General features: G+C 37.0%; 1 protein-coding gene across 1 annotated transcript in view; it reads left to right on the top strand.

Annotated features, from left to right (window-relative positions):
- VWA8 (von Willebrand factor A domain containing 8) overlaps window positions 1-22,120 on the top strand; it is a 186,568-nt gene that overhangs the window by 65,402 nt on the left and 99,046 nt on the right. Inside the window, exons 17-21 of the mRNA XM_082050523.1 lie at window positions 1,679-1,794; window positions 2,676-2,782; window positions 4,791-4,897; window positions 8,084-8,155; window positions 20,298-20,374. Coding sequence (XP_081906649.1) covers window positions 1,679-1,794; window positions 2,676-2,782; window positions 4,791-4,897; window positions 8,084-8,155; window positions 20,298-20,374 — 479 coding nt within the window. The remainder of the gene's footprint in view (window positions 1-1,678; window positions 1,795-2,675; window positions 2,783-4,790; window positions 4,898-8,083; window positions 8,156-20,297; window positions 20,375-22,120) is intronic.

Here is a 22,120-nt window from a genome sequence, read left to right as displayed (position 1 = left end):
AAATGAGGAAATTTTGTTCCCAAAACTTCAGTTGCCAGTTGCAAATATTCAGAAGCTGTGGTACAGCTTTTCCTCTGTGGTCCTGTCCTCTATGCTTATTTACTTCAGTGCAGGATCTGATGCTATGTATAATTTAGACTTTAAAATCCTCATGTCCTGAGAGACTGGACTTGCCAAGGTGGTGCAGTGTACGAAACACACAGGGAGGGTTCTCGCTGGGGAGCGGGGATAAAGACACAGTGCTCAGTCCTTTCCCTTGCCCATTCCTCACATGTGGCTGAGTAAGTCTTGAAATATTAATAACACTTGAAATGCCATAGTTGACATTGTCCTTAATGCTGGGTGGTGAACTCTGATGGGTCAGGAGATGCTTCACAGTCTTCTGTCAATGAAAGCAGGAGATGCAGCAGTAGTGACGATTGCTGTTACCTCAATGTAAATCATTCTTGCTGATTGCTCAGAGCTATGCTAAAGAAGTATTATCCTTTGCTTTCTCAGAGTTTCAGAAAAGCTTTGTATAATTTCATCTAACAGACTTTAAAAAAAATATGAATGCTTGTTTGTCAAAAATGCAGTTTACCAGGGGAAAGAATTGGTGTTAAGACATTTCTCATGCTTGAGAATTATTAAGAGGGGGAAAAAAGGCTCTGAAATTAATGAAGTGTTGCTTTTCTCTGTTTTTTTTTCCCCTGGTTGGCAAATTTCAGGATTTTTTCCTATTGAAACAGCATAATATATTAAGAAAATTGTAATGCAGTTAGGAATCATTTATATGAACCAAAACAAAATGTTTTTAAATTACCTAATTAAAATATTTCACTTGACCCGGGCAAAGCATGGCGTGACTTATCAGATCACACTCATTGTTGTGTGTTTCCTGCTAAAATAAGGAACCTATTTGTATTAGATCCCTTCATCCGGTAAATATAATTATAGAAAGATTTCGTTCTCAGTCCTTATAGCTCTCTTTATATATGTGGTCACTTGTTTTGGGATCTTGTTTGTTTGGTTTTTGTTAAACGTTGCTGTATTTGTTTGAGGTCTTCCTTCCCAGGTGTTGAACCGTTCTTGTAACTCTTTGCTGAACCGTGTCCAGATTTTAGCATTTATTTTAACATGTGGACAACAGAAAAGGACGCGGTGTTCCAGTCCCGGCCCGCCCCGACGGCGTGTGCTGAGGTGATACAATCTCCCTACTGCTGCCCGGGGTTGTCTTGTTTGTACGGCCAAGAATCCTGCCAGACCCTCTTGCCAGAGCATGACATGTGCAGCTCGTATTAAGTTTGCGAAGAGCAGACGAGTTTTCAGGACATTGATCCATTTACAGCGGCTGACCTCCTTGTTATTGTTAATAGCGCTTAGTGTTAGGTTTTATACAGCTAATAAAATTCAGTTATCAGAACATTTTTCTTCCTGTTGCTTATCAAGTGAAATCATAAGGCTGATCATGATGACATAATGATTTCCATGGCAGTGAATTGCTGCAACAAATACAGAATTACAAGCTTGTGGATTAAAAATCACAGGCTGCTGTAGGAGGCAGAAAGCACCTAGGATTTAGGAGAAAAGTTGAAATAATTCCTTTTGGATTACTTTTCTCTCATGACTTGTTCAGTTCTAATCCCTGATATCCAGTCCCAGAGATCAAATAATTAAACTACCTTGTATTTTTTTACAGGCACAGTCACTGGCTTCATCTTTATCTACTCGACAACTATTGCGAATTTGTCGTCGACTGTCACAACATCCAGATGAAAGCCTTTACTATGCTATTAATAAAGCCTGCCTTTCCAGGTAGAGATAGTAGTTTTGGTGGATGTTCTAGAGCTGCTTGATCAGTTGCTAACATGCAAGAAAGCTTTGAATGCATTTTAGTAGATAATACAATTGCTGCCTTGCTCCTTAGAGTCTGTCATTTCTTTAGTTGTAGTTCTGTGGTATCCTCAGACTTAGGAGATAAGTAGAAATGACTTTGTACTTATCTTTATGAAGATATTTCATGACATTATATATATTAGGTCACCATTATCAGCATTGCTTCACTGTCTCAAAACATGCAAAGCAGAGTTATATTAACGTGTAGGATGACTAGATGTTTGGTGTAGGCTGTATCTAGAAAAGTTGTGAGCATCTAGAGGTTGGTGTGTTTGGGGTTTTTTTGTTTGTGGGTTTGTTGTTTGTTTTTTTTTTTCAAAAGAAAGCAATCAATTATCAAAAGGTCTGGAAAACTGAATGGGCTGAGGGCTGGACACCTCAGAGCTCACTCTTTCTCTTCGGAACCTGGGGCCCGAGTGAACTGAGTATTTCCAGAGAAAAGGTATTTCCAAAAAAACCCATTCTTTCTATTGTAGTTCTTACTAGCAGTGAAATGAGGACATTTCATACTTCCAGTCCTGATCCATTCTACTTCACAAACCTGTTGCAATGTTAGAAAGCACTGAAGACTTTTAAAATAGCCACACACCCACAAATGTAGTTCCTTGCCTATGGAAGAAGCTCAGTTTCTCTCCGTAGGGATAGGTGTAATGTTTAAGACTATTTGAGTGTGAAAGGAATAGACATTCAGGGTTTAGAGTCCAAGTAAAGCTTCATACTGATTTTAGGTTACAGAAAATACTGAAATCTTAAAAAAAAATCCTTATACTACAACTTCCCTATTATTTTTCTTCGTTTAGGTTTTTACCAAACCTTGCCAGATCAGCTTTACATAAAAATCTGCAGGATTTTGGTATTGAAACAAGACCAGATGACATAAAGAAACAAGAGGAAAAGGATTACACATGTAAGCTTCTGTCATCTTTGTGCTGCTCTTCATGAATATTGCTTAAGCATATAAAGGTGTATTAATTATCCTCAAAATTAAATGTAGTTTGATCCCTTTGACTTTATTCTGTCAGAGTGCAGGTGCTGCTGTCAGTGTATTGATACTTTTGCATTTTCTGCTATATTTCCAGATCATGGAGTTTTGTTCTCCATCATGTTTAAGTGTTTTGCAGTCTATAAGATCCAGGGCCTTAGGCATTCTTGGACTGCCTTTTTTATTCATTTATTTTCCTCATCACTGTTAACTACTCTTCTCTACAGTTACAGCCTTGTTTTGATCTTAATATTTCTCTGCTCTGTTTTTTCCCATTGCTTCTTTCTGTCCACTATTAAAATCAGCCTTTTTCTCATTGAGAATCTTGTAAAAGTCTTGGGTTATGTTTTGCTTTCATTGTGGCACACAATTCTTTCTTAGTTTCCCTTCTTTTTGTTCTCTTTAAATTGCCGTGGTTGTTACATGTCGCCTTTAGCAAGCAGGTCTTTGGTTTTTTTACCTCATTTAACTTGTACTTGTTTGCAGTAGCCTCCAGTGCTATGCATATATTTCTGCTTCTGCCATTTTTCTCACTCCTGCTTTCTCATTCTGCTGTGACCCCTGGTCTTCATGCTGTCTGTCTTTGCATATCTTTTGTCAGGCAGCACACTTTGAGCAATTTGCTATTTTTCATTCACTAAGATTTTCTTTATTCTACTTCACCAGTGTTATCTCTGCTGTCATTCTTCTGTATATTTATTCTCAGTTCTGTGATGCATTTTACTGCTAGATCTTTGCAGTATTAAATACATTTTTGGTTTTAATTAATGAATTCTGGTTTTAGAGATTTTATTTATATGTGTATGTATATAAAAATATAGATATAGACATATTAGTGTATCCATTACATACAATATAATATAGGTGCAGGCTTACATATGTCTATATACACATACATACGTATGTCTATATATATATACATATGTACATATGCAGCCATCCATGTAATATTATATCTGTATTTGCATTTTTGTATATATAAAAACTATATATATAAAATAATTTGAACTCTGGCTGGTTGTGTGTGGCTACTTACTTACCATTTTTTTTTTAATCTGGACACATCCCTTGAATTTTCTTTATGTTTCTCTGTTTTGTGGCATAAAGATATAATAATATAAATAATAGATGAACAATTAAAAACATCTGTCTTGAAGTTAGGTTTTTTTTTTCAGTTTCACACCATACCAGATTAAGAAATTCATGGCAAAAAATATTACTATTTTTATTGCACAATATTATTATTTACACTTAGCTTTTGTTTTCCTAAGGACAGAATTTGTGGTTCTGTTGATCTAAGATATTTTTCTAATGTACTTTTTCTTTCAGAGCTGTATTTGAAGGTCATTTCAATGAACACAAATTTAACCAGTTTTCACCAAAATGTTGAATGTGTCCATATTCTGGCATTAACCCATTTGGGCAAAAATGCAGTGCTGGAAGGGAGAATCAACAGTGACTCTGCTGTTGTGGGTTGGTCCTGGTTCTCAGCCAAGGACCCACACAGCTGCTCACTCACTTCCCAATGGGACAGGGAGGAACAACAGGGAGGATGAGAGTGAGAAGACCTGTGGGTTGAGGAAATGTAACCAAACAATATTAGTGATATTCCAATAATGTGAGCAAGAAATTAAACCAAAAGAGAAGCAACATCTTCTAGTGTTTCTTATGGTACTTTTCCCATTCCCCTATTCATCATTTATTGTAACAGCCTTCTTTGCAATTTTAAAGGGAATTCAAATTCGTAATAATGCAACCTCTTGTTAACACAGATTCTTCCAAGCATTCTCATTCTTTAGATAGAAATAATTTACTGCAACCCACAGCCTTGTTAAAATTTGTAAATCATCACTCAGGTGTTGAGGATTGATTGCTTGTCTGTCCAGAGGATGCTGTTAGTGATGCATTTCCTTGTTTCCTGAAAAATGTCTAGGTGAAATAAAGGATGGGATTCTGAAGATCGGGTCTGTGACAATGCCGATTTATAACTCAACCGAGAAAATGAAAGTGCCTGATGTTTTGTTTTATGAAAATGCACAAGTAAGTATCAATCTTTGGCTTCCAGGGTAGAAAAGGTTTGTTACATGTGTACTGATGTGCATGCTCGTATGTATTAAATAATTTACTATCTAAATTTTAAGGGTATATTTCTGAAGTAGTTTCTTCAGGTTAAAATTCATCTCACAGGATCTGATGCTTGTTTCAGATGTGTCTTCGCCATCCTTTTGTGAATAAATTTCAACAATCCTGTTGAACTTTGATGAAATATGAAGTAATAGCAACTGAAACTGAATTTTATTTAGAATGCTTTGATCACATGTGTTGAGCGATTTTTTTTTTCTTTTTTTTTTACTGCTGCTGGATTGATCCTCTCTTAGGGTTGGATTATCGATTCCATCCTGAGACCCTGTTTTACAGGCTTGTCACATGAAGTTGTACCTGCCTTTAATTAGAGTTAACACTGCATGTTTGAAAAGCAAAGCGAGGAGTAACTAGTTATTAGTTAACTGCTTATAAATTATTTCTTAAAATTAGTTTAGCTTATTATTTAGTCATTAGTATGAATCATATTAATTAATTCATAGTAGTGAAGAGTAATTAGTGAACACAAAAAAAGTGAAGGGCTTGGTGACTGTGGTTGTTTTGGGTTGGTGACTGTGGGTTTGGGTTTTGTTTCTTCCTACCCTTTTGCAGATGCAGGTGTACTGCAACTTCTTTCTCCATCTAGCCTGGAAGCCTCAAAACTGTCAGACAAGGGCAAGAGAATTAACCTCCAAGTTGCCTCTAGAATATTTTGCCACTGAAGTGCAACACTAATAGTGTGATCTTAAGAAATATTGTTCTTTCAGGGACCAGGTTTGGGTTTGCTTGCTTTTCCTTTCTTTTTTCCTCTCTCACTTGCAATTTCTCCAAAGAAAGGCTTATGCTACATAAGTATCACCTACTGAAGGTGATGACAGGCTGGTCAAGGGGAACAGACGACAGTCTTCTTCATCTTCCCCACTACCATTTCATGTGAGGTTTTGTTCTGTATTGCCATTTTGGTAAAATATTTAAGTTGGGTCTTCTGTTGGAAACAAAAGCCTGAGTGTTGCTAGAACTTATACCTGCATTGCTTTTTCCACCTTCTTGCTTATAGCTTCAGAAAAGTCTACACAACCTGTGTTCAGATATTATGCATCTTTATTTAGGCAACATCTGTTAAAAATGCTTCAGAGAATGAACTGTTCTGTATCTGTCCCTGGTAACTGTGCACTCTGAATGCTGAAGGAAACAACTACCAAATACCAGTCGGGATAACTGTTCCCATTTCTAAATGAATTCTACTCTTGTTTTCTGTGTTGCTAGTTTGTAGTTTGGTCATTCAAGTGCTGTAATCATCGTTTAGCAAAACCTGCTGGAGGACAAATTTGATTTATGAGTCTAGTGCAATACTTCCTCTCTCCTATCTAAAAATTACAGAAATGAACCAAAACAGAGAAAAAAAAACATATCCTCAGCTCTTTGCAGTGCTGCACAGTGTAATTAAATAAATAGTTTTTGCTTCTGTGTGTTTGGTCTTGAAACATTTTATGTTCTAGTGGAATTTGGCATTGCTGTGGAACATTGCTGTTGGTCTACAAGTGGCACAGAGATGGAGACAATTTTAGGTGTTATGCCAAATGCCAGCTTTAGGCCAGGCTTTGGGGAACACAGACTGTTAAAGTCGATGCAATATTGATGTGTCTAGATACAAGTCCTTTGGTAAATAGTTAATCTAAAATGTCTGCATCTTAATACAATGCTAATTTAGATACTGATGCAAATTTTTAAAAAGTATCAATACAGAGTTTCTCTTGTGGGAAAGCTGTTCTGCAGGGAAACTGTAATGTACACATATTTGTGTGATTCAGGATGAAAGAAGTAGTCATCAGAAGGAAGCATTCGTGCCTTAGCAATAAAATAAAAAATGTAGTGAGTGTTTGTGGTAAAACTGACTTCCTAGGATTTACGCTGTATCTGGTCAGTGATTCTCATCAGTTATAAAGTTCCTGTGTGTATACATGCCAGAAAATACAGTAATTTGCCTTGAAGTTCTCTCCTTAAATTGTGTATTGAGTATTCAGTAGTCTTTTGACGTGCTTGATTAGGATTCTGTGGTATTAAGCTGTGTTTGCAAGAGTTTCTTTCCCCACCCTCTGCCTCTGTTCTGGAGAGATCTGAAAACCTAAAACATCTTTCACACCGTTAGAAACTGAGCATTTCTATGCTCAGAAATACAGGGAAGCTATTGATTTTTCTTTTCTTTTTTTTTTTTTAAGATCAAGTACTAGAGATAAGATGATAATGTGAAAAAAATATATATGTTTATCTAAACGCAAGCATTAATTTCTCTAAGTAGGTTGTCTGACCTACTTACAGATGACCTGTTTTTACCAGATACAGTGGAGAAATATGCACGACTGTTGTGGGTAAAGTAGTCTGCATTGCCACATTATCCTTTAATCCTTTAATCCTTTTAAACAAATTATTTGTGAGGAGCAAGATAAGGTTAAATGATGTACAGCGTGTGTTACTTTTTATGTTATCGTATATATGTAAAATACACCTCAAGCACTTTGGCTTCAATTAGGCAGTCTAATTTAGAAAACACATAATAAACACTTTCAGACTTGAACTTGCATTTTCCTAGTTTTGTTTTCCTTGAAAAAGAGCTTGATTAGAATAGAAAAATGTGTTTGTCGTTAAGCTAGACCTGTTGTTTAATAAAATAAATGTGTATAATTTACATATTAATGTCAGCTGCCTTTTATTGCCTCAGTTTGGTTTCTGTAAAGTCCTACCTGCTTCCTCCCAGTACAATTGCTGGAAAATTGTCATACACTTATTAATGGAAGTTCTTGCAGTCTGGGTGACAAGCATTCAACTAGGCTAAAATGAAATGCATTAGGAGTGAATACAGAAAACTCTGTATATTTAGGGAAATCAGACACCCACAGTCCGTTGCAGCAGAGGAAATACATAAGGAGAGTCAATATTTTTGTTTCATTGTTTTAGTCTCTGGATAGATTGCCTCTGCTATTATTGGCTGAGAGACTCTTGCTATGAAATTAATAGCTGGAAGCATAAAATGCAAAAAATTTTGGCCCCAAATCCTGAAAGTTCCAGTTGTACTGCTGTCATTAGTGAATGTATAAATTTGAGAGTATAAAAACAGGGGTGAAAATTGTGCTTTTGTTTCTCTAGCACATGATGGTAATGGAAGATATGCTCAAGGACTTTCTGCTGGGAGAACATCTTCTTTTAGTTGGCAATCAGGTGAGTTAAACATCTCTTAAAGTACATGGAACAAACTCATTAATTAATAATGAAATTAAATCTCTTTTTTGCTTCATTGAAATTACATTCATTTACACTACTGAGCTATTTGGCCAATTTTTTGATTCTTTATCTAGTAGTGTCCATGGGTTTTATGGGCACATGAGTGAAAAATGTAAATGCCTTAAATGTTTTTTTACAATACTATCAGAGTAAAAAGTCAAAACATTAATAGTTATATGTAACATCATTATGATTAAAATCTTCAGTTAATAGTTTTGGATATTCTTTGTGGCTATATATCAAACCTTTCCTTTAAAATGGCCAGTGGTACATAAGACGTGTACCTATAAGTATTATCTAAATCTTATTTATTGATAGCAAAGTACCAGTGTTGTCTAGAAGAGATAGATTTTTCTTTTTTCTTTGGTTAATATCTTTGTTGATGGAGACTTTTATTAGTGAGATCATTGGGGTTGTTGTGTTCTTTTAATTGGTCTTTGCTGTTTCATGACTCTGTCTAATAGTTTATAAGCTCGCCAAGATGAGATGTTGGCAGATACGGGTATGTTTTAAAGTCTTTGTTCTTCAGAACCACCCTAAACTATTACTGGAACTGTTAGGTTACTTGAACAGAATTATACACTTTGCTAGTTAGCTCTGTAAAAAAAGAGAGCTTTTGTTATTATTTCTGTCATACTTCCCAAGCTACCAGGTTGTTTTTTCCTCATAAAGTAAATCTCCCTTTAGTTTGGCTTTCCCTTAGCAAGGATACAATCATTTTCTAGCAGATGTTTCTCCTTATGTTTTGCAATAGCCTTTGGAAAAAGTCGTAGCACAAAACACTAATGGTTTAACCTACGTGACAAGAAATATAAAATGCTAATTGTTATTAATGTGCATATGTTAAAATGACAGTGTACAGTTTTATACAGCCTCTTCAATTTAGAGTCGTCATTAACAGCTTGAGTTTACAAAGATCCTGTCCTTGAAACCTTTGTAGACTTTTGCCGGATGATGCCAGCTTCTCCCAAAAGGCTTCGTCTGTTCATAAATAGAAATTAATCTATTTTAGAAATTAAATAAGATCTAGTTATTCTGTTTCATACCTAGTGCTCTCTATGTCATCTTCTGAGTTGGTATTGCAAATGTTACGTAGTACAGGTTGCCTGCAGGACCTGCTGTCAGGGATCAGCAAAAGTGGGCTGCTCCACAGGGGAACAGAGGCAGGGACAGTGTTCTTAATGAGGAGGTCCACAGTCGTACAGTGGCCAACGAAGATCTGGGGACAAGAGCCATGCTCAGCCAAGTGCTTAGTGGCTGCCAAAACCAGTCTGAGATCAAGCTAGGAAGTCAAGTCAGCAAGTCCAAGCTGGGCTCAGCAAGGTGCAGGGCCAGACACAGCATCGCTGCAGTGGAGGTTGGGAAGGAACCCAAGAAAGATCCCGAGTGTCAATGCAGCTCCCAAGCTGTGGGGGGCAAAGGGGGGTCCCCAGGCGGCAGCTCTACCACCTCAGAGCTGACCTTCAGCACAGGCAAGTGAAAAACCAAGGTGGGGGGAAAGAGCTTGCAGAGCCCAGTGGTACACTCAAGGCCCTGACATGTGCTTCATATGTTCTACCAATTTGGCAAAAAAATTTTGAAGACTATGCGAACACAATTTCTAGGGTGTAAGGTACTTTCCCAGCAGTGGTATAGTCATCTTTAATAATTTAATGTGTGCCACATTTTCTCCAAGCTTATGAAACTCTAATTGGAGACAGTTTTAAAAGATGTAACTGGGTTGAAGTATTGGAACGTATTGCTTTTATTCTAGACATCAGCTCAGCTGTACCGTTAAGTTGGAAAATCGTTTGATTTGCTGTGATTTGTCTTTGGCAAATCAGTAATACAGGTTTTGTTTTTAAGTGCTAACATACTTTCTGACTGCTTCCAGGTTTATTCTTCACTAATTTGTTCCACTGTTTTTGTGTGTGACTAAGGAAAGGCCAACTGGCCTATTCTTTTTTAAATACTATTTTTTTAAGTTTGAGCACTGTAGATGCCATTCTGAAGTCTTTTAGGACCACACTGATCATCCTTCATTTTTCAGGGATAGTCACTAACGATTTAGAAACTACTTGGCTTATTCCTTAAATATATGACTGTAAATTACTACAGCATGTGATGAATCTTGTTCCAGTATTTTAAAGCAACCATATTACCTCAATATGCTTTATACCATATATGCAGATACCTTCCCATTGAAGATATTAGTGTTTAAAGCCTCTTTTTTTTTTTAAGCAAGTGATTAAAATATTATCTTTCACTGTTCAGCTACTTTAACAGTCCAGTTTGTAATAAGAAGGTAGAGTTTTATGATTGTTTGATACATGTATCAGTGTACACCTGTGTTTTGCATTTGGAAGAAACAGATAATGTTTTTGTGTGGACATATGACGTGCTGTTTTGAGTTCCTTTCTGTTGTACTTCCTGTTGGTGAATGAGTGAATCATTGAAATCCCATGTAAATAACTGACAATTCAATTACTCTGAACCTGGGTATGTCAAATGTATGATTAACATCCCTTTTGATGCCAGTGTCATTTCCTAGATATTTAAATGAGTTGGCATATACTTTAGAATATAATGTGGTCCATCAAAACGATGACTATATAAGTTAGTGTCTCCTTTCAACTGTGCTTGAATGCGCAAGGCTTGACCTGTAGTCTTTCTTTTGGAGACTAGATTTGGTTTTGATGGGTTGAGTGGATTTGGTTTTCTGCTTTTCCATCTTTGGTTTTCATAACATATGTATGCACACAAATTTTATATTAGCTTAAATCTGTTCTCATTATTTCAAAGCCTGCAAATTTTGTCTCTTCTGTGTGTTTATTTTAATTAGAGCTGTCTGGTGACAGTCCTTTTACCAAGAGTGATTTCAACATTTGAGCTTTGACAATCACTATTTGAAATTCAGTAAATTGAAATTAGATTATTTTGGTGGATGTTAGGGACTGGCTTTCTTAATGAAACCGAGGAGATGTTGAAGACAACTGTTAGATACCAACACATATTTTAGGAGTGTCCGGTTCTGAACCAAACTACTTTATAACCCACTTAATTCATGTGTGTTCCCTGATGCTTATAAGGCCCAGGATTTCATAGCATAATTGTATTACATGAAATATGGCTTTGTGTAACTATTTGCTTACATTGGTTGTTGATTTATTTTGGATGCTAACTGGAATGTGCTTCCATTTCATATATAAGCGAACAAGTTTCTTCAGGTCCTTGGGAAAGGCAGTGAAAATATATGAATTTTCAGCTATGAAATAGCTTCCAAGTAAGGGAAATGCTGGTATTTTGAAGGTGGCTTCTGGTATTGCTTCATAGAGGAACCCGTAGTCTTAGCGTGAATGAGACCATCCATATTTTCTCAAAGCAGCTCTAAAGCAGCTTCTTCCTTGGCTGAGCATGAGCAGCTATTTATGACTTGCAAAGCAACAGGCAAACATCACCAAGAGTCCTGGTTAGTAAAGGTTACTTATTCCAAACTTTAGTTATTACATATAGCTCTTAGAGCTGCTCCCAAGTTTAATGAGGCAGACTGGAGTATTTATTCTTACTACCAAGGAAAATGTTTAAGCTGTGTTTTTGCAAGAATTTTCCTGATGGATATTGTGCAGGTTCTGGATTGGCCACTACTGGTTATCTTTTACTGTTTCCTTGGATTCCTGTCTTTGGCAAATAGGAGAGAAACTATGCTAATAAACAGAATTTATGTATGTGGAAAAGTGTGAAAAATAGCAGTGGCTAAAACACTTTTATTTTGTCTCACAATTTTAATTTTTACATAAAATGTTTCCCAAATTGTTGCATTTGGAAGTTGTGTAAAGAGAGCTGTTGGATGCTTACACCTTTATTGGTCATAGGTGAAGTCTTGGCAAACATCAGCTGGCTCTGAAGATACCAAACAAAATATTCATAGTTATAAGGGATTTGTGGATTTCTGCAGAGATGGAGGGCTCACAGCCTTGTCACTTCTGAATTATTTTATAGCCCTGAAGTTCTAAAAACCTAACCACATGTTAAACAAAGCTCAGGTATTTTATTTGGCATTATTCTGTTGCCATAATTTATAGTATGAGCTGTTCAGATAGCTGATGTTGTAAATTCAAGAGGTTCTGTCTTAGCAATGAATCCTGAACGTTTCTGGTTTTAGGACAGAGTTGGCATACAGGAAGTATTTAATAACAAGTAGCGTTCATTTTGGCTTTTGAAGTTACTCTATTTTCATCCATTGTATAAGTATGGCGTAACTATAAATATTGTAAATATGAATATAGTATGTATATAGCTTTAAAATACACTTCTACCATGATCTATCATGAGTTACCTAAACAGAACAGTTGTGATTCTGTTTATAATAGCAGGACACATGCAGCTTGTACCAGGTCCAGGAGCTGTGTGATGCCTTGAGAACAGTATGTGATCTCTGGCCATGTCTTCATTAATGCTTCACTAGCCCTTATCCATTCCATATGTGTCTTTTGAAATAATACATGTATTTTATTTTCAAGTTTCAATATGTACAGCCAATATTCTTAGATGCATTTTGGTCAGTGTGTGCCTCTCTGCTTGACTGTACCCTGTCAGCTTTGGCATACGGCGCTTGGCCTTCTACACTTAGATCATCTTTTACAGGCCTTAGACCATTTCCAAAGTGTAGAACACAGCAATGAAAGGTGGCTGAGTGGACATTAACAGCCCATATAGTATAAACGTCACCAAAATTATGAGGAACATTCTCTTTGTTAATATTCCTGCAGAGTGGAGAGAGGAAATGCAACACACGTTGGGATACCTCATGTTCATCAGGACCATTCCCTATTTGTCATCTTTTGCTTTTTCTTATATTTCCAGAATTCTCAGTTTCTCTTTTGTCTGGTAGTTTGTTCTGGCTTGACTGAAAATGAGCTAATTTTCTTCATGAAGTTAGAAAACTTTCTTTTTCATAGCTAGCACAGTCATTATTTGGACTTAGTTTGAGAATAAGAGATAACACCAGCACAGAGTCAATGTTTTTAATTGTTCTGGTCTGAGAGCCAAAGACATTCTGAGCGCTCTGCCCACAGGTGTGGGGCACCGAGGAAGGGGGGCATGGATGGGACAGAGCTTGACTGGCATCCAGACTGATCAGTAAAAGTATTCCATCCCATTGGCATCACGTTACATATATAAGGAGAGCTGGCATCTTCTGGGCTCTCTCTCATTTCTTCACCTTCTTAACTCTTTCTGTCGGGGCCAGGGGAGTTCTGTTCAGGATGTTTAGTTTGGCCTTTTGCCATTTTGGAGAGGCCTGTGGGCCTTTCTGCCTTTTTTTCCTTACATTCTGTGATTCTGTGATCAGCTCTTCAGGACCAGGTGCTGCTTCCTGGGCCTGGCTGCTCAGTGTGGATGGAGTTTGTGAGAAATTGCGTTGAGTATCTTTTATATTCTATTTCTATTATATATATATTTACTAGTAGCGTTTTAGTATTTTGTTATTTTATTAAGCTGTGTTTATCTCAGTCCAAGTTTCTCCCGTCCTTTTCAATTCTCTCCCCTATTTGGGAGTTGGGGAGGTGGGTGGGTGAGCAGCTATCATGCTTGTATTGCTAGCTCGGGTTAAACCACGACATAGTTATCTTAATTGGCAACCCTTATGGTTATTTCTAAGTATTTGGTACTGGCTGATCTACCCAGTGAAATATCTGCGTTACCAGTATCCCTCCTGCTTTTATGGTAGATTACTTAAGAAGGAGGAACTACTTGGAAAAAAAAAAAAAAACAAAAACCAAAAACCAAACAAACCTCAAATAATGTATTTCTTCTATTTAACAATTATTATTAAGGCTTAATGGATGCTGGAATTACACATTTTTTCTGGCTTTCCTGTTGCTTATGTTCTCTTTTCAACAAGAAAGACAAAGCTGATAATCAATAAGAACAATCAGAAATGCCATTCAATTACTGATTAAATCGCTGCTGAGTACAGAAAGCATGTAAATTTTGTCTTTCATTTGATGGTGTGGAATTTCAGACTGTAAAAATTGCTCTCCCTCTACTTCCCCATGTACAAAGTACTTTGCAAGGTAAAAAAACACGCCTGTTCCCCGATAGCTTCCAGTCTAATTAGATGATTTACAGATAAGGGAAAATCAGAAAGAATGTGAAGTAGAATAAGGATGAAGAATTCTATGAAGGTGCTAAATATTGTGGTAAATAATTTGTAAGAAGATGATGACAAAATCTCTGGCAGCACTTAGTAAAAATGTTGATGTGAGCCCACAGTGAGTAGACTATCACAAATACATTAATGTAGTGGCCTTTTGGCACACTTGGTAATTTATTTCTTGATAGAAAAATGTATTTTCATCCTTTCTGCTGCCTTTCCTTAATTGAGAGAACTACTTACATTAACTTTTGGGCTCCCATTAGGAATTTATTTTATTCTTAAAGAATTTAGTAGGACAAATGATTGAGCCTTTCTTAAAAGTATTTAAAGGGACATGCTTGAATAAATTTATCCTTCTAAAGTAATATCACTCTTCTTATCTCACTGTGAAATTGAATTAACTAGACACTGAGAGTGTAATAATATCAGTCACCAGAAAACTTAAAATGCCAAGCATTTGCTATTTCAACTTTTTTAGTAATAAAGGACTTTGTTTTCCTTCTTCAGCTGGTGTAAAATGGACAGCTTCCTCTGCAAAGCAAGAAGGTACTATCCTAAACCAAATTATTATTATTATTATTATTATGAGCATGAAGAAACTTGAGTTTCAAATGAGCTAAATTGGGCCAAGTACTGTGATGGGGTTTTTTTAGCCTAAGAATTTCTATGTGACAGTTGTAGAAAACTTTGAAAATATTTCTCTTTTACTTGCTACAGTCGTAATGGTGTGTGCATATATGAGAATAGTTGTGGTCTTTCAATGTGTCTCTGCTTACGTTGTTGCTTTCTGCCTTTACAAGTTATACCGAAGACCCAGAATAAAAAAAGAATCAAAGAATTGATTTCTCTTTCAGATGTTCCTTCCCACAGGTTCCTTGTATTGTAAATTTTTCATATGCTCCTCTCCGTTGAACCACAATTGTCTTACCTCGCTGGAAATGTCAGGATTGTATTTAGCCTGACAGGGCTCTGGGTTGAAGGTCGTACTTAAATTCAGAAAAAGGTATCAACTCTACAAGCTTATCAGAGATGTATCCAAAGCATTTGATTCATTACTTCTATCAGGGAATAAGTTTATATGTTATTATGGTTAAATGTTATTATTTTACCACACCATAACTTTTGCATGCCCCAGATGATAAACTCAAAATAAAATAATGAGATCCTAAACCACAGAGCATTCACTGTTGTGACCAATAAATACATAGATTACAGCTGAGGCAAGGCTTAAATCACTGGTCTGTGACACTGTTTTCCCTTGTTGCTGAGATCCAGGTGAGGCAGCAACAACAGGGGCTGTTGCAGGGATCCTCTGGTCTGGTGTCTGCTGGTGCCTTCTCCTCAATTACCACCCCGTGTTATTCACATTCGTTCCAGGCAGGCACCGATGAGTGTAATAACACCTGGAGCATTTAAGGGAGTTCTGGCTACGTGCTGCTTGTTGCTCTGGTGATGACAGTACATTTTTTCTAAAAATCAGAAATACATCCTCTGGGGTAAAAATAGCAACCTCAGTCAAGATGTATGTAGTCACAGGAATGTGTCCAGGTGGGTTTTGAATGTCTCCAGAGAAGGAGACTCCACAGCCTCTCTGGGCAGCCTGTTCCAGTGCTCTGGCACCCTCAAAGTAAAGAAGTTTCTGCTCATATTCAAATGGAACCTCCTGTGCTTCAGTGTGTGCCCGTTGCCCCTCATCCTGTTGTTGGGCACCACTGAAAAGAGTCTGGTCACATTCTCTTGGCATCCACCCTTGAGATATTTGTAAACATATGCTAGAATTTAATGAAAAGTCAAGATTGTCTTTTATTCTGTAGTAATACAATTTTAAAATTAATTCTAAAATAAAATTTGCTAAGGTGAAAAAGTGATAAACTGCTTTTTTCACCAGTTTCAAAATTTGTTTCATTCTTCTGTAATGACACAGGCGCTCTGCCATGCGGACGGCTGGGTGCTGAAATGGAAAAGGGGTGATTGCAGTGGCTCAGCTGAAGAGCACAACATGGCAACTTCTTTAACTGCTTCAGTATGACCTGCAAATAATTTGAAAGAAAAGTGAAGCAGCATGGCCTAGACTTTTTTTCTTTTTTCCTAATAGTGTCTTTTTATAAGAGGCAAACTCAAGTTCAAAATTTGGGTCCAGTTCTTTTAGACTAGAACTTTACTGACTTTAGCTGGGCTGTGCAGGAGAGAAATCTGTCCCCTACTGTAATAGCTGCATTCTGAATAGCAAAACGCCTCCTGGGACCTACAGCAACCTTGTTTATATTTGAAACTGCAGTTACTGCTAGAAGATTAAGTCATTTTATCCTTGGTAACAAGTGTTTACAATGTCAGTTCGGAGAATTTTTAACTAAGGGATTATTTTGCTTTCTAATTGCATAATTTCCTTTTTGGTATTCATTAGTGCAGATATTTACTTCCCATTTTTCTATTTCAGTTGTCCCATATGTCTGATGAGATAAAAATTGTCTAATACTTGCTGTCTGAAATATTTTTATTCAGTTCAGCTGAAACACCAACACAGATGTTCTTTTCTCTCTAATTAGCGTATGTTTATATTTGTTAAATTAAGTAACTGCAATAGTGCGTGTATAAATAACATACAGCAAGTGTTAATGGCAAAGTGGTTTGTCCTCTGAATGGTATCTTAGACTGCAATAATTGGAAATTACATGAGATTAGAGTCCAGTTCAAGTTCAGCTCAGTCTTTTAGTATGTACATATGAAAGGTAGTTCTGGTTCTTTCTGGTTCAGTAGCTGACTGCTGGCTCTGGGGTGTCCAGAAGATCCAGCTTGATCCGTGGCACTGGGTATAGACTCAGGGGAAAGGAGGGTGACTTTGTTGCTGGTTTTGTCATTTCTTGGTTTTTAGGTACCAGTAACTCATTTCAGCTTTTTTGACATTTCTTGTCGATATGCAGATAACTAGCAGGCGTATTCTTTATCCCATGAAGGTCAAATGAATTTGGAATTAACCTGCTTTTTTTTGGCTTTACATGAATGAATAGTACTTGAGGAATGAACTAATCCCAGCTCTTTTTTTTTTTTTTTTTCAGTTTTTTAATGGTGCTAAAGAGCCTTCTGAATAGCTTTGGTTTCTTCCTTCCTATTATATCGTTCCTTCTCAGTGGAGTAACTGAGACAAAGAGAAGTGGTAACTTGTCATGAAGGAGGAATGTGAAGGGATGGAATAAAAAAGCTTTGACTTGAACTTTGCTTCAGCTACTGTTGCCAGCCAAGGATTTTATGTGGTACACCACAGCCTCTCTGAAGGCACATAATGTACTCTCTGAAGCAGTTCAGTCTACAAGTTGGGCAATGTTCACGTGCTTATAATAGCTAAAACCTGGTGGGAATGCCTTTTGGCTTTTAAATACTGCATGCACCTTTTAAAAAATGTATCACATTCTGAAATTGAGATATACTTAAAATGAAATAAAAAGACATGGGTGGAGAGCCTGGTGAGATGCACAAATGTAAATGAGGAAAAGATGAGAGGTAGCTGTGGCATGGCTCCCCGTGACTTCAGTGTGTGACTTCGGTACCTGTGCTGTCTCCCTTCCTCTGTGTGGTCCCCCTCCATGCTTGTGTCCTCTGAGCGTTCTCTCAGAAGTGAGGTGCGCTTCTCTTAAGACACTTGGTGATAACAGCATGGATAGAAATATGCAAAACCAGCCGTTTGGTCATATTTCTATTGAAACAGGAGGGGGCAAAAGACATCTAGCACTGTTACTTTGTAGTTGGTAAAATATCCTTTTCAGGCATAATTTTAAGCATCCATCATAAACATAAAACCCACACGGGCTTTCCATTAAAGCACACAAAAGCCTTTTTTTTTTAAATTACAGTAACCATTGTGTTTGATATTAAGTATGTCTTACATTGATGCAGTGTGTTGATCTGTTTCTTCATATTTGTACTTGCCACAGCTGGCTGGAGTCCTGCTCCGCAGACAAAGGGCTCTGCAGTCCCCTCAGGACTGGCACAGAAAACTGCGTGCTCACATCGGCCCTGTCATCTTTAGCTCTCTTAGGAAAAGTAAAGGAAGCTGCTTTCAGCAAGAGTGTTTTGTGCTTGACTTTAGGACTATTCCTGTTTATTCACCCATTTATGACTTCAAGTTTCTGACTGCAAGGGTTAGGAAATATATGGGAATAAAATTGTGTGTGTGCACTACTAGAGGATTCTTACCCTGTTTCTGGTTACTTTTGATGTCTCTGATGCAATTCCTGAAGTTGTGTATTTCGTCCCAAATGGGTATGTTCTCTAAGAAGAATCAGTTAGCACAATTTATCTCCTCTTTCAAAGCCATGGAAAACTGTGTTTCCAGTGACAGTTTTCAGAAACGACTGGTGATAGATATTAAGAGTGTTGCAGCTTCTTACTACTTCTATGTGTAAAGCTGTAGATTCTTTTGAAGAAGCAGATGGAAGAAGGTTTGTGAGGAGGTGTGTGGCTGAGCACTAACTTAAGTTGGCTTTCCTGTGTTGGAGTCAAGTCTTCAGTAGAATCTAGGTAGTTCTATTTTTGTCAGCTCTGTGGTATTTTTTCCTCTGCTTTCGTGGTGAGAACTCTCCTTCCGTGATTTCAACTGCTACCCATATGCGTACGATTCTCCGTTCTCATAAATGTAGTCAGATGAGAGCATGTGGTTCCATTTTGAGAAGCCTAGTTTGCAGTTTGCAGCTGGCAGTTCCCATCTTTCAGCTAGAACTTGCAGTCATAAATGTCACAACTTGCAGCTCTCAATGCTCCTATTCTGTTTCATCACTAAGAGAAAGAGATGAGTGAGTCTCAAGTTGGTTTAATCTAATCTCTTTAATCTTTCTGTGGTTATATTTATCTGCTTTACTTTACATTGATGTGGACTACTAGATGTGCTGTTGCACTCAGAGTGAGAATCTCAGCAGAGGGACGATGTCATGTCAAACAGCTTTTGGCTGTGTTACGATTAACTTTTCTTTCTACTAATTCTTTTTCCTCGGTAACCATTGGCAAACTCACTGTCATTCTGAGCTCCCAAGTCCACAGCCGTGTCCTTGCAGGAGGGATATGAATTTCTGCATCTGAACTGTCACCTTGGTCTGCATCTATGTTAGCATTTAAACCCGATCAGGAATGTACTTTTGAAGGGTATCTCCTTACTGCAGTTTAATACATGGTCAAGGGACGCATGACCTGGATTATTTTAGGACGAGACTAAAGTGGAGAGTGTTCTCCAGCTGCACAGCTAATTTATGCCCTCTGCTAATTCCTTTCATGGAACCAGTCTAGTCCTGGGCTGAGGTACCAGCTCCTGTACTGCTTGGACAGGACCCACTAGGGTGTTAACAACACCTGATTCACTCCATAAATCCACTGTTATCGTTCTGCACAGCTCGCTAATTAATGCAGACATTCTGCAATAGGAGAGTGATAGATCACTTTGATATCCAACCCAATTCTGATTCCATCTGGGCATTTTTTGGTAACTCCAGTGGAACTGGATTAGCACATATTACCAAGACAATGCTCCAATTCCACGAGACAGTTATAGGATGTTTCCTATGACCACCAAGAATTATCTTTTCCTATTAAGTGCAAGCCAACCTCCTAACATGCACGGCCTCACAATACCTTTGTGAAATAAAAGGGCTGGAAAAAAATTGTGTTAGTTAAAAGAATGCATTGGCACGTGTGACGTAACTATAGGGCTGCAATCCCATTTCTGTTTATTCCTAGTAAGACAGATAAGTATTTTGTAAATACATACATGTATATGTACAATGAAATATATAACATGAAATTGTGTTCAGAATTGCTTGAATGTGGATTGAAATTGTATGTGCCTATAAAGGACTATGGAGAGTATTTTAACAGTTTTGGAAAGTTGTCGTTTCTTTGTTTGTAACTCTTAATATGTACATCTATATTATGTCTTAATATTATATTTATTTATTGCAGGGTGTTGGGAAAAACAAGATTGTTGACAGATTCCTTCACCTTTTAAACAGACCCAGAGAGTATTTACAACTGCATAGGTAAGAATGTGTGACTTTTCCATATTTCGTGTTTAGAATCTGATTTCCCATGTTTTAAAACTCATGTTTCTGAAGTTTAATTTATACTTATTGTTTGAATGAATACCCTATTATGGTAGGTGGCACACAGACCACAGGAATGTATCCATTTTATAGGCAGAGGCAATCAGCTGATAGGTTGAGGAGGTAGCACAAGAGTCTAATGTGATCACATTGCTTAACGCAAGAGGAAGTAGAAGTCAAACCATACTGATGTTAAACCATGCTCAAGAAGAGAGTAATGTTTTGGTGTAATGTCTGGAGAGATTTCCTTAAGCGTGAGGTACCATGTGAGGGAAAAAGTTCAAAGGTACTTATTTAAATATATCACTCATTAGAAAAGAAACATTTTACATAGTAAAGGCTTTTGGATTTTGTTTGTTTGTTTTGATTTTGGTGTTTTGTTAGTACTGTTTTGGGGTTTTTTTGGCTTTTTTGGCACTTCTGCTAAGCACATGTATTTCTTCCCCATAAACATATTTGTATAGGAAATCAGAATCTTTTTTTATGTGCAAGCTAAAAAGTGGACCTTTTTAGAGTATTTTTAGAGACTTTTAAAAGACTTTAGAGACTCTTTAAAGACAACATAGCAATTGAAAACAATTCAAAAGCTGAAATAACATAGAATTATCTGCCTGGTTGTTTATGACATGAACTTTAAATCAAGAAATTGAAATAAAGACTGGAAATGTCTAGAAACATCAGTTTCAATTAAACCTCATCCTTTTTCAGCTTCATTCCTAATCTTTACCTCTCTGCCTTCAGCTTCCTAGCTTTATCATTCTATCTCTTTCCATAATAACTGTTTTTTAAATAGTGCTAATAAAAATATACACTTTGACATTTTCCCCTTTAACAGCACAGTCTCTGTAATACTTTCCCAGCTTTTTGTCTTCAAATGTATTGTCCTTTTATTCCTGATACTTGGATAGCTCTAGCTCATCACTTTTCTGTTGCCATTTTCTTTTGTACTTTTCCTCTCCTAGACTTCCATCACATCTTCCCTAAATAACACTTTTGCGACCGGCTACTTTCAGCCTTGTGTTAACTTTCCTGCAATCTTCTCTACTTTGAGCAGCCACCCTCTCCTTCTGGATAACACACACTAGCATTTTTGCAAATCCCAATTCTTTCACGAAATACTACAGTGTTTCTGTCATTCAGAGTCTGTGTTATTGAAAAATTGTTCTTTAATGAGGTGTGGTCAGACAGAACAGTACTTTAACATAAATTCAGATAGCTCAGGAGAACATTGTATATGTAAGATATTTGGGTTGATATTCTATAGGCTCTGTAAAGTACTGTTCGTAGTTAACATGCTTCTAGAGAAAGATTTGAGTAGAAAATGCTGAGTAGTCCTATGAAGTTCTACAAAAATAATTCCTGAATATAGAAAATGAAGAAATTTGTAAATCCTGGAAGGCATTTTGAAATTAGTTGTGAAGAACCCAGTCTACATAATATGTTGATAAAGTTTATAGGGTGTTTTAAACAAGGATTACAATGTTGTTAGTACACACTTTTGGATTGCAAAACAAAATAAGAGTAAGTTTACAAGAAACCAGTTCACTACTCAGTTTTATATATTTTGTGGGGAGAAATGCAGTCAGTAGCTTATGGTGTAAAAGTATTTTATTGGAAAATATGCTAGAATGTGCACTTCATCCTCAATAGCCCTGGGTATTTCTGCAGATTTCAGAGCTAGCT

This window comes from Streptopelia decaocto (genome assembly GCF_964273445.1).
Source record: "Streptopelia decaocto genome assembly, chromosome: 1".
Classification (NCBI taxonomy): domain Eukaryota; kingdom Metazoa; phylum Chordata; class Aves; order Columbiformes; family Columbidae; genus Streptopelia; species Streptopelia decaocto.
The sequence above is the reverse complement of the archived record's forward strand: the minus strand, read 5'-3'. Positions and strand labels throughout refer to the sequence as shown.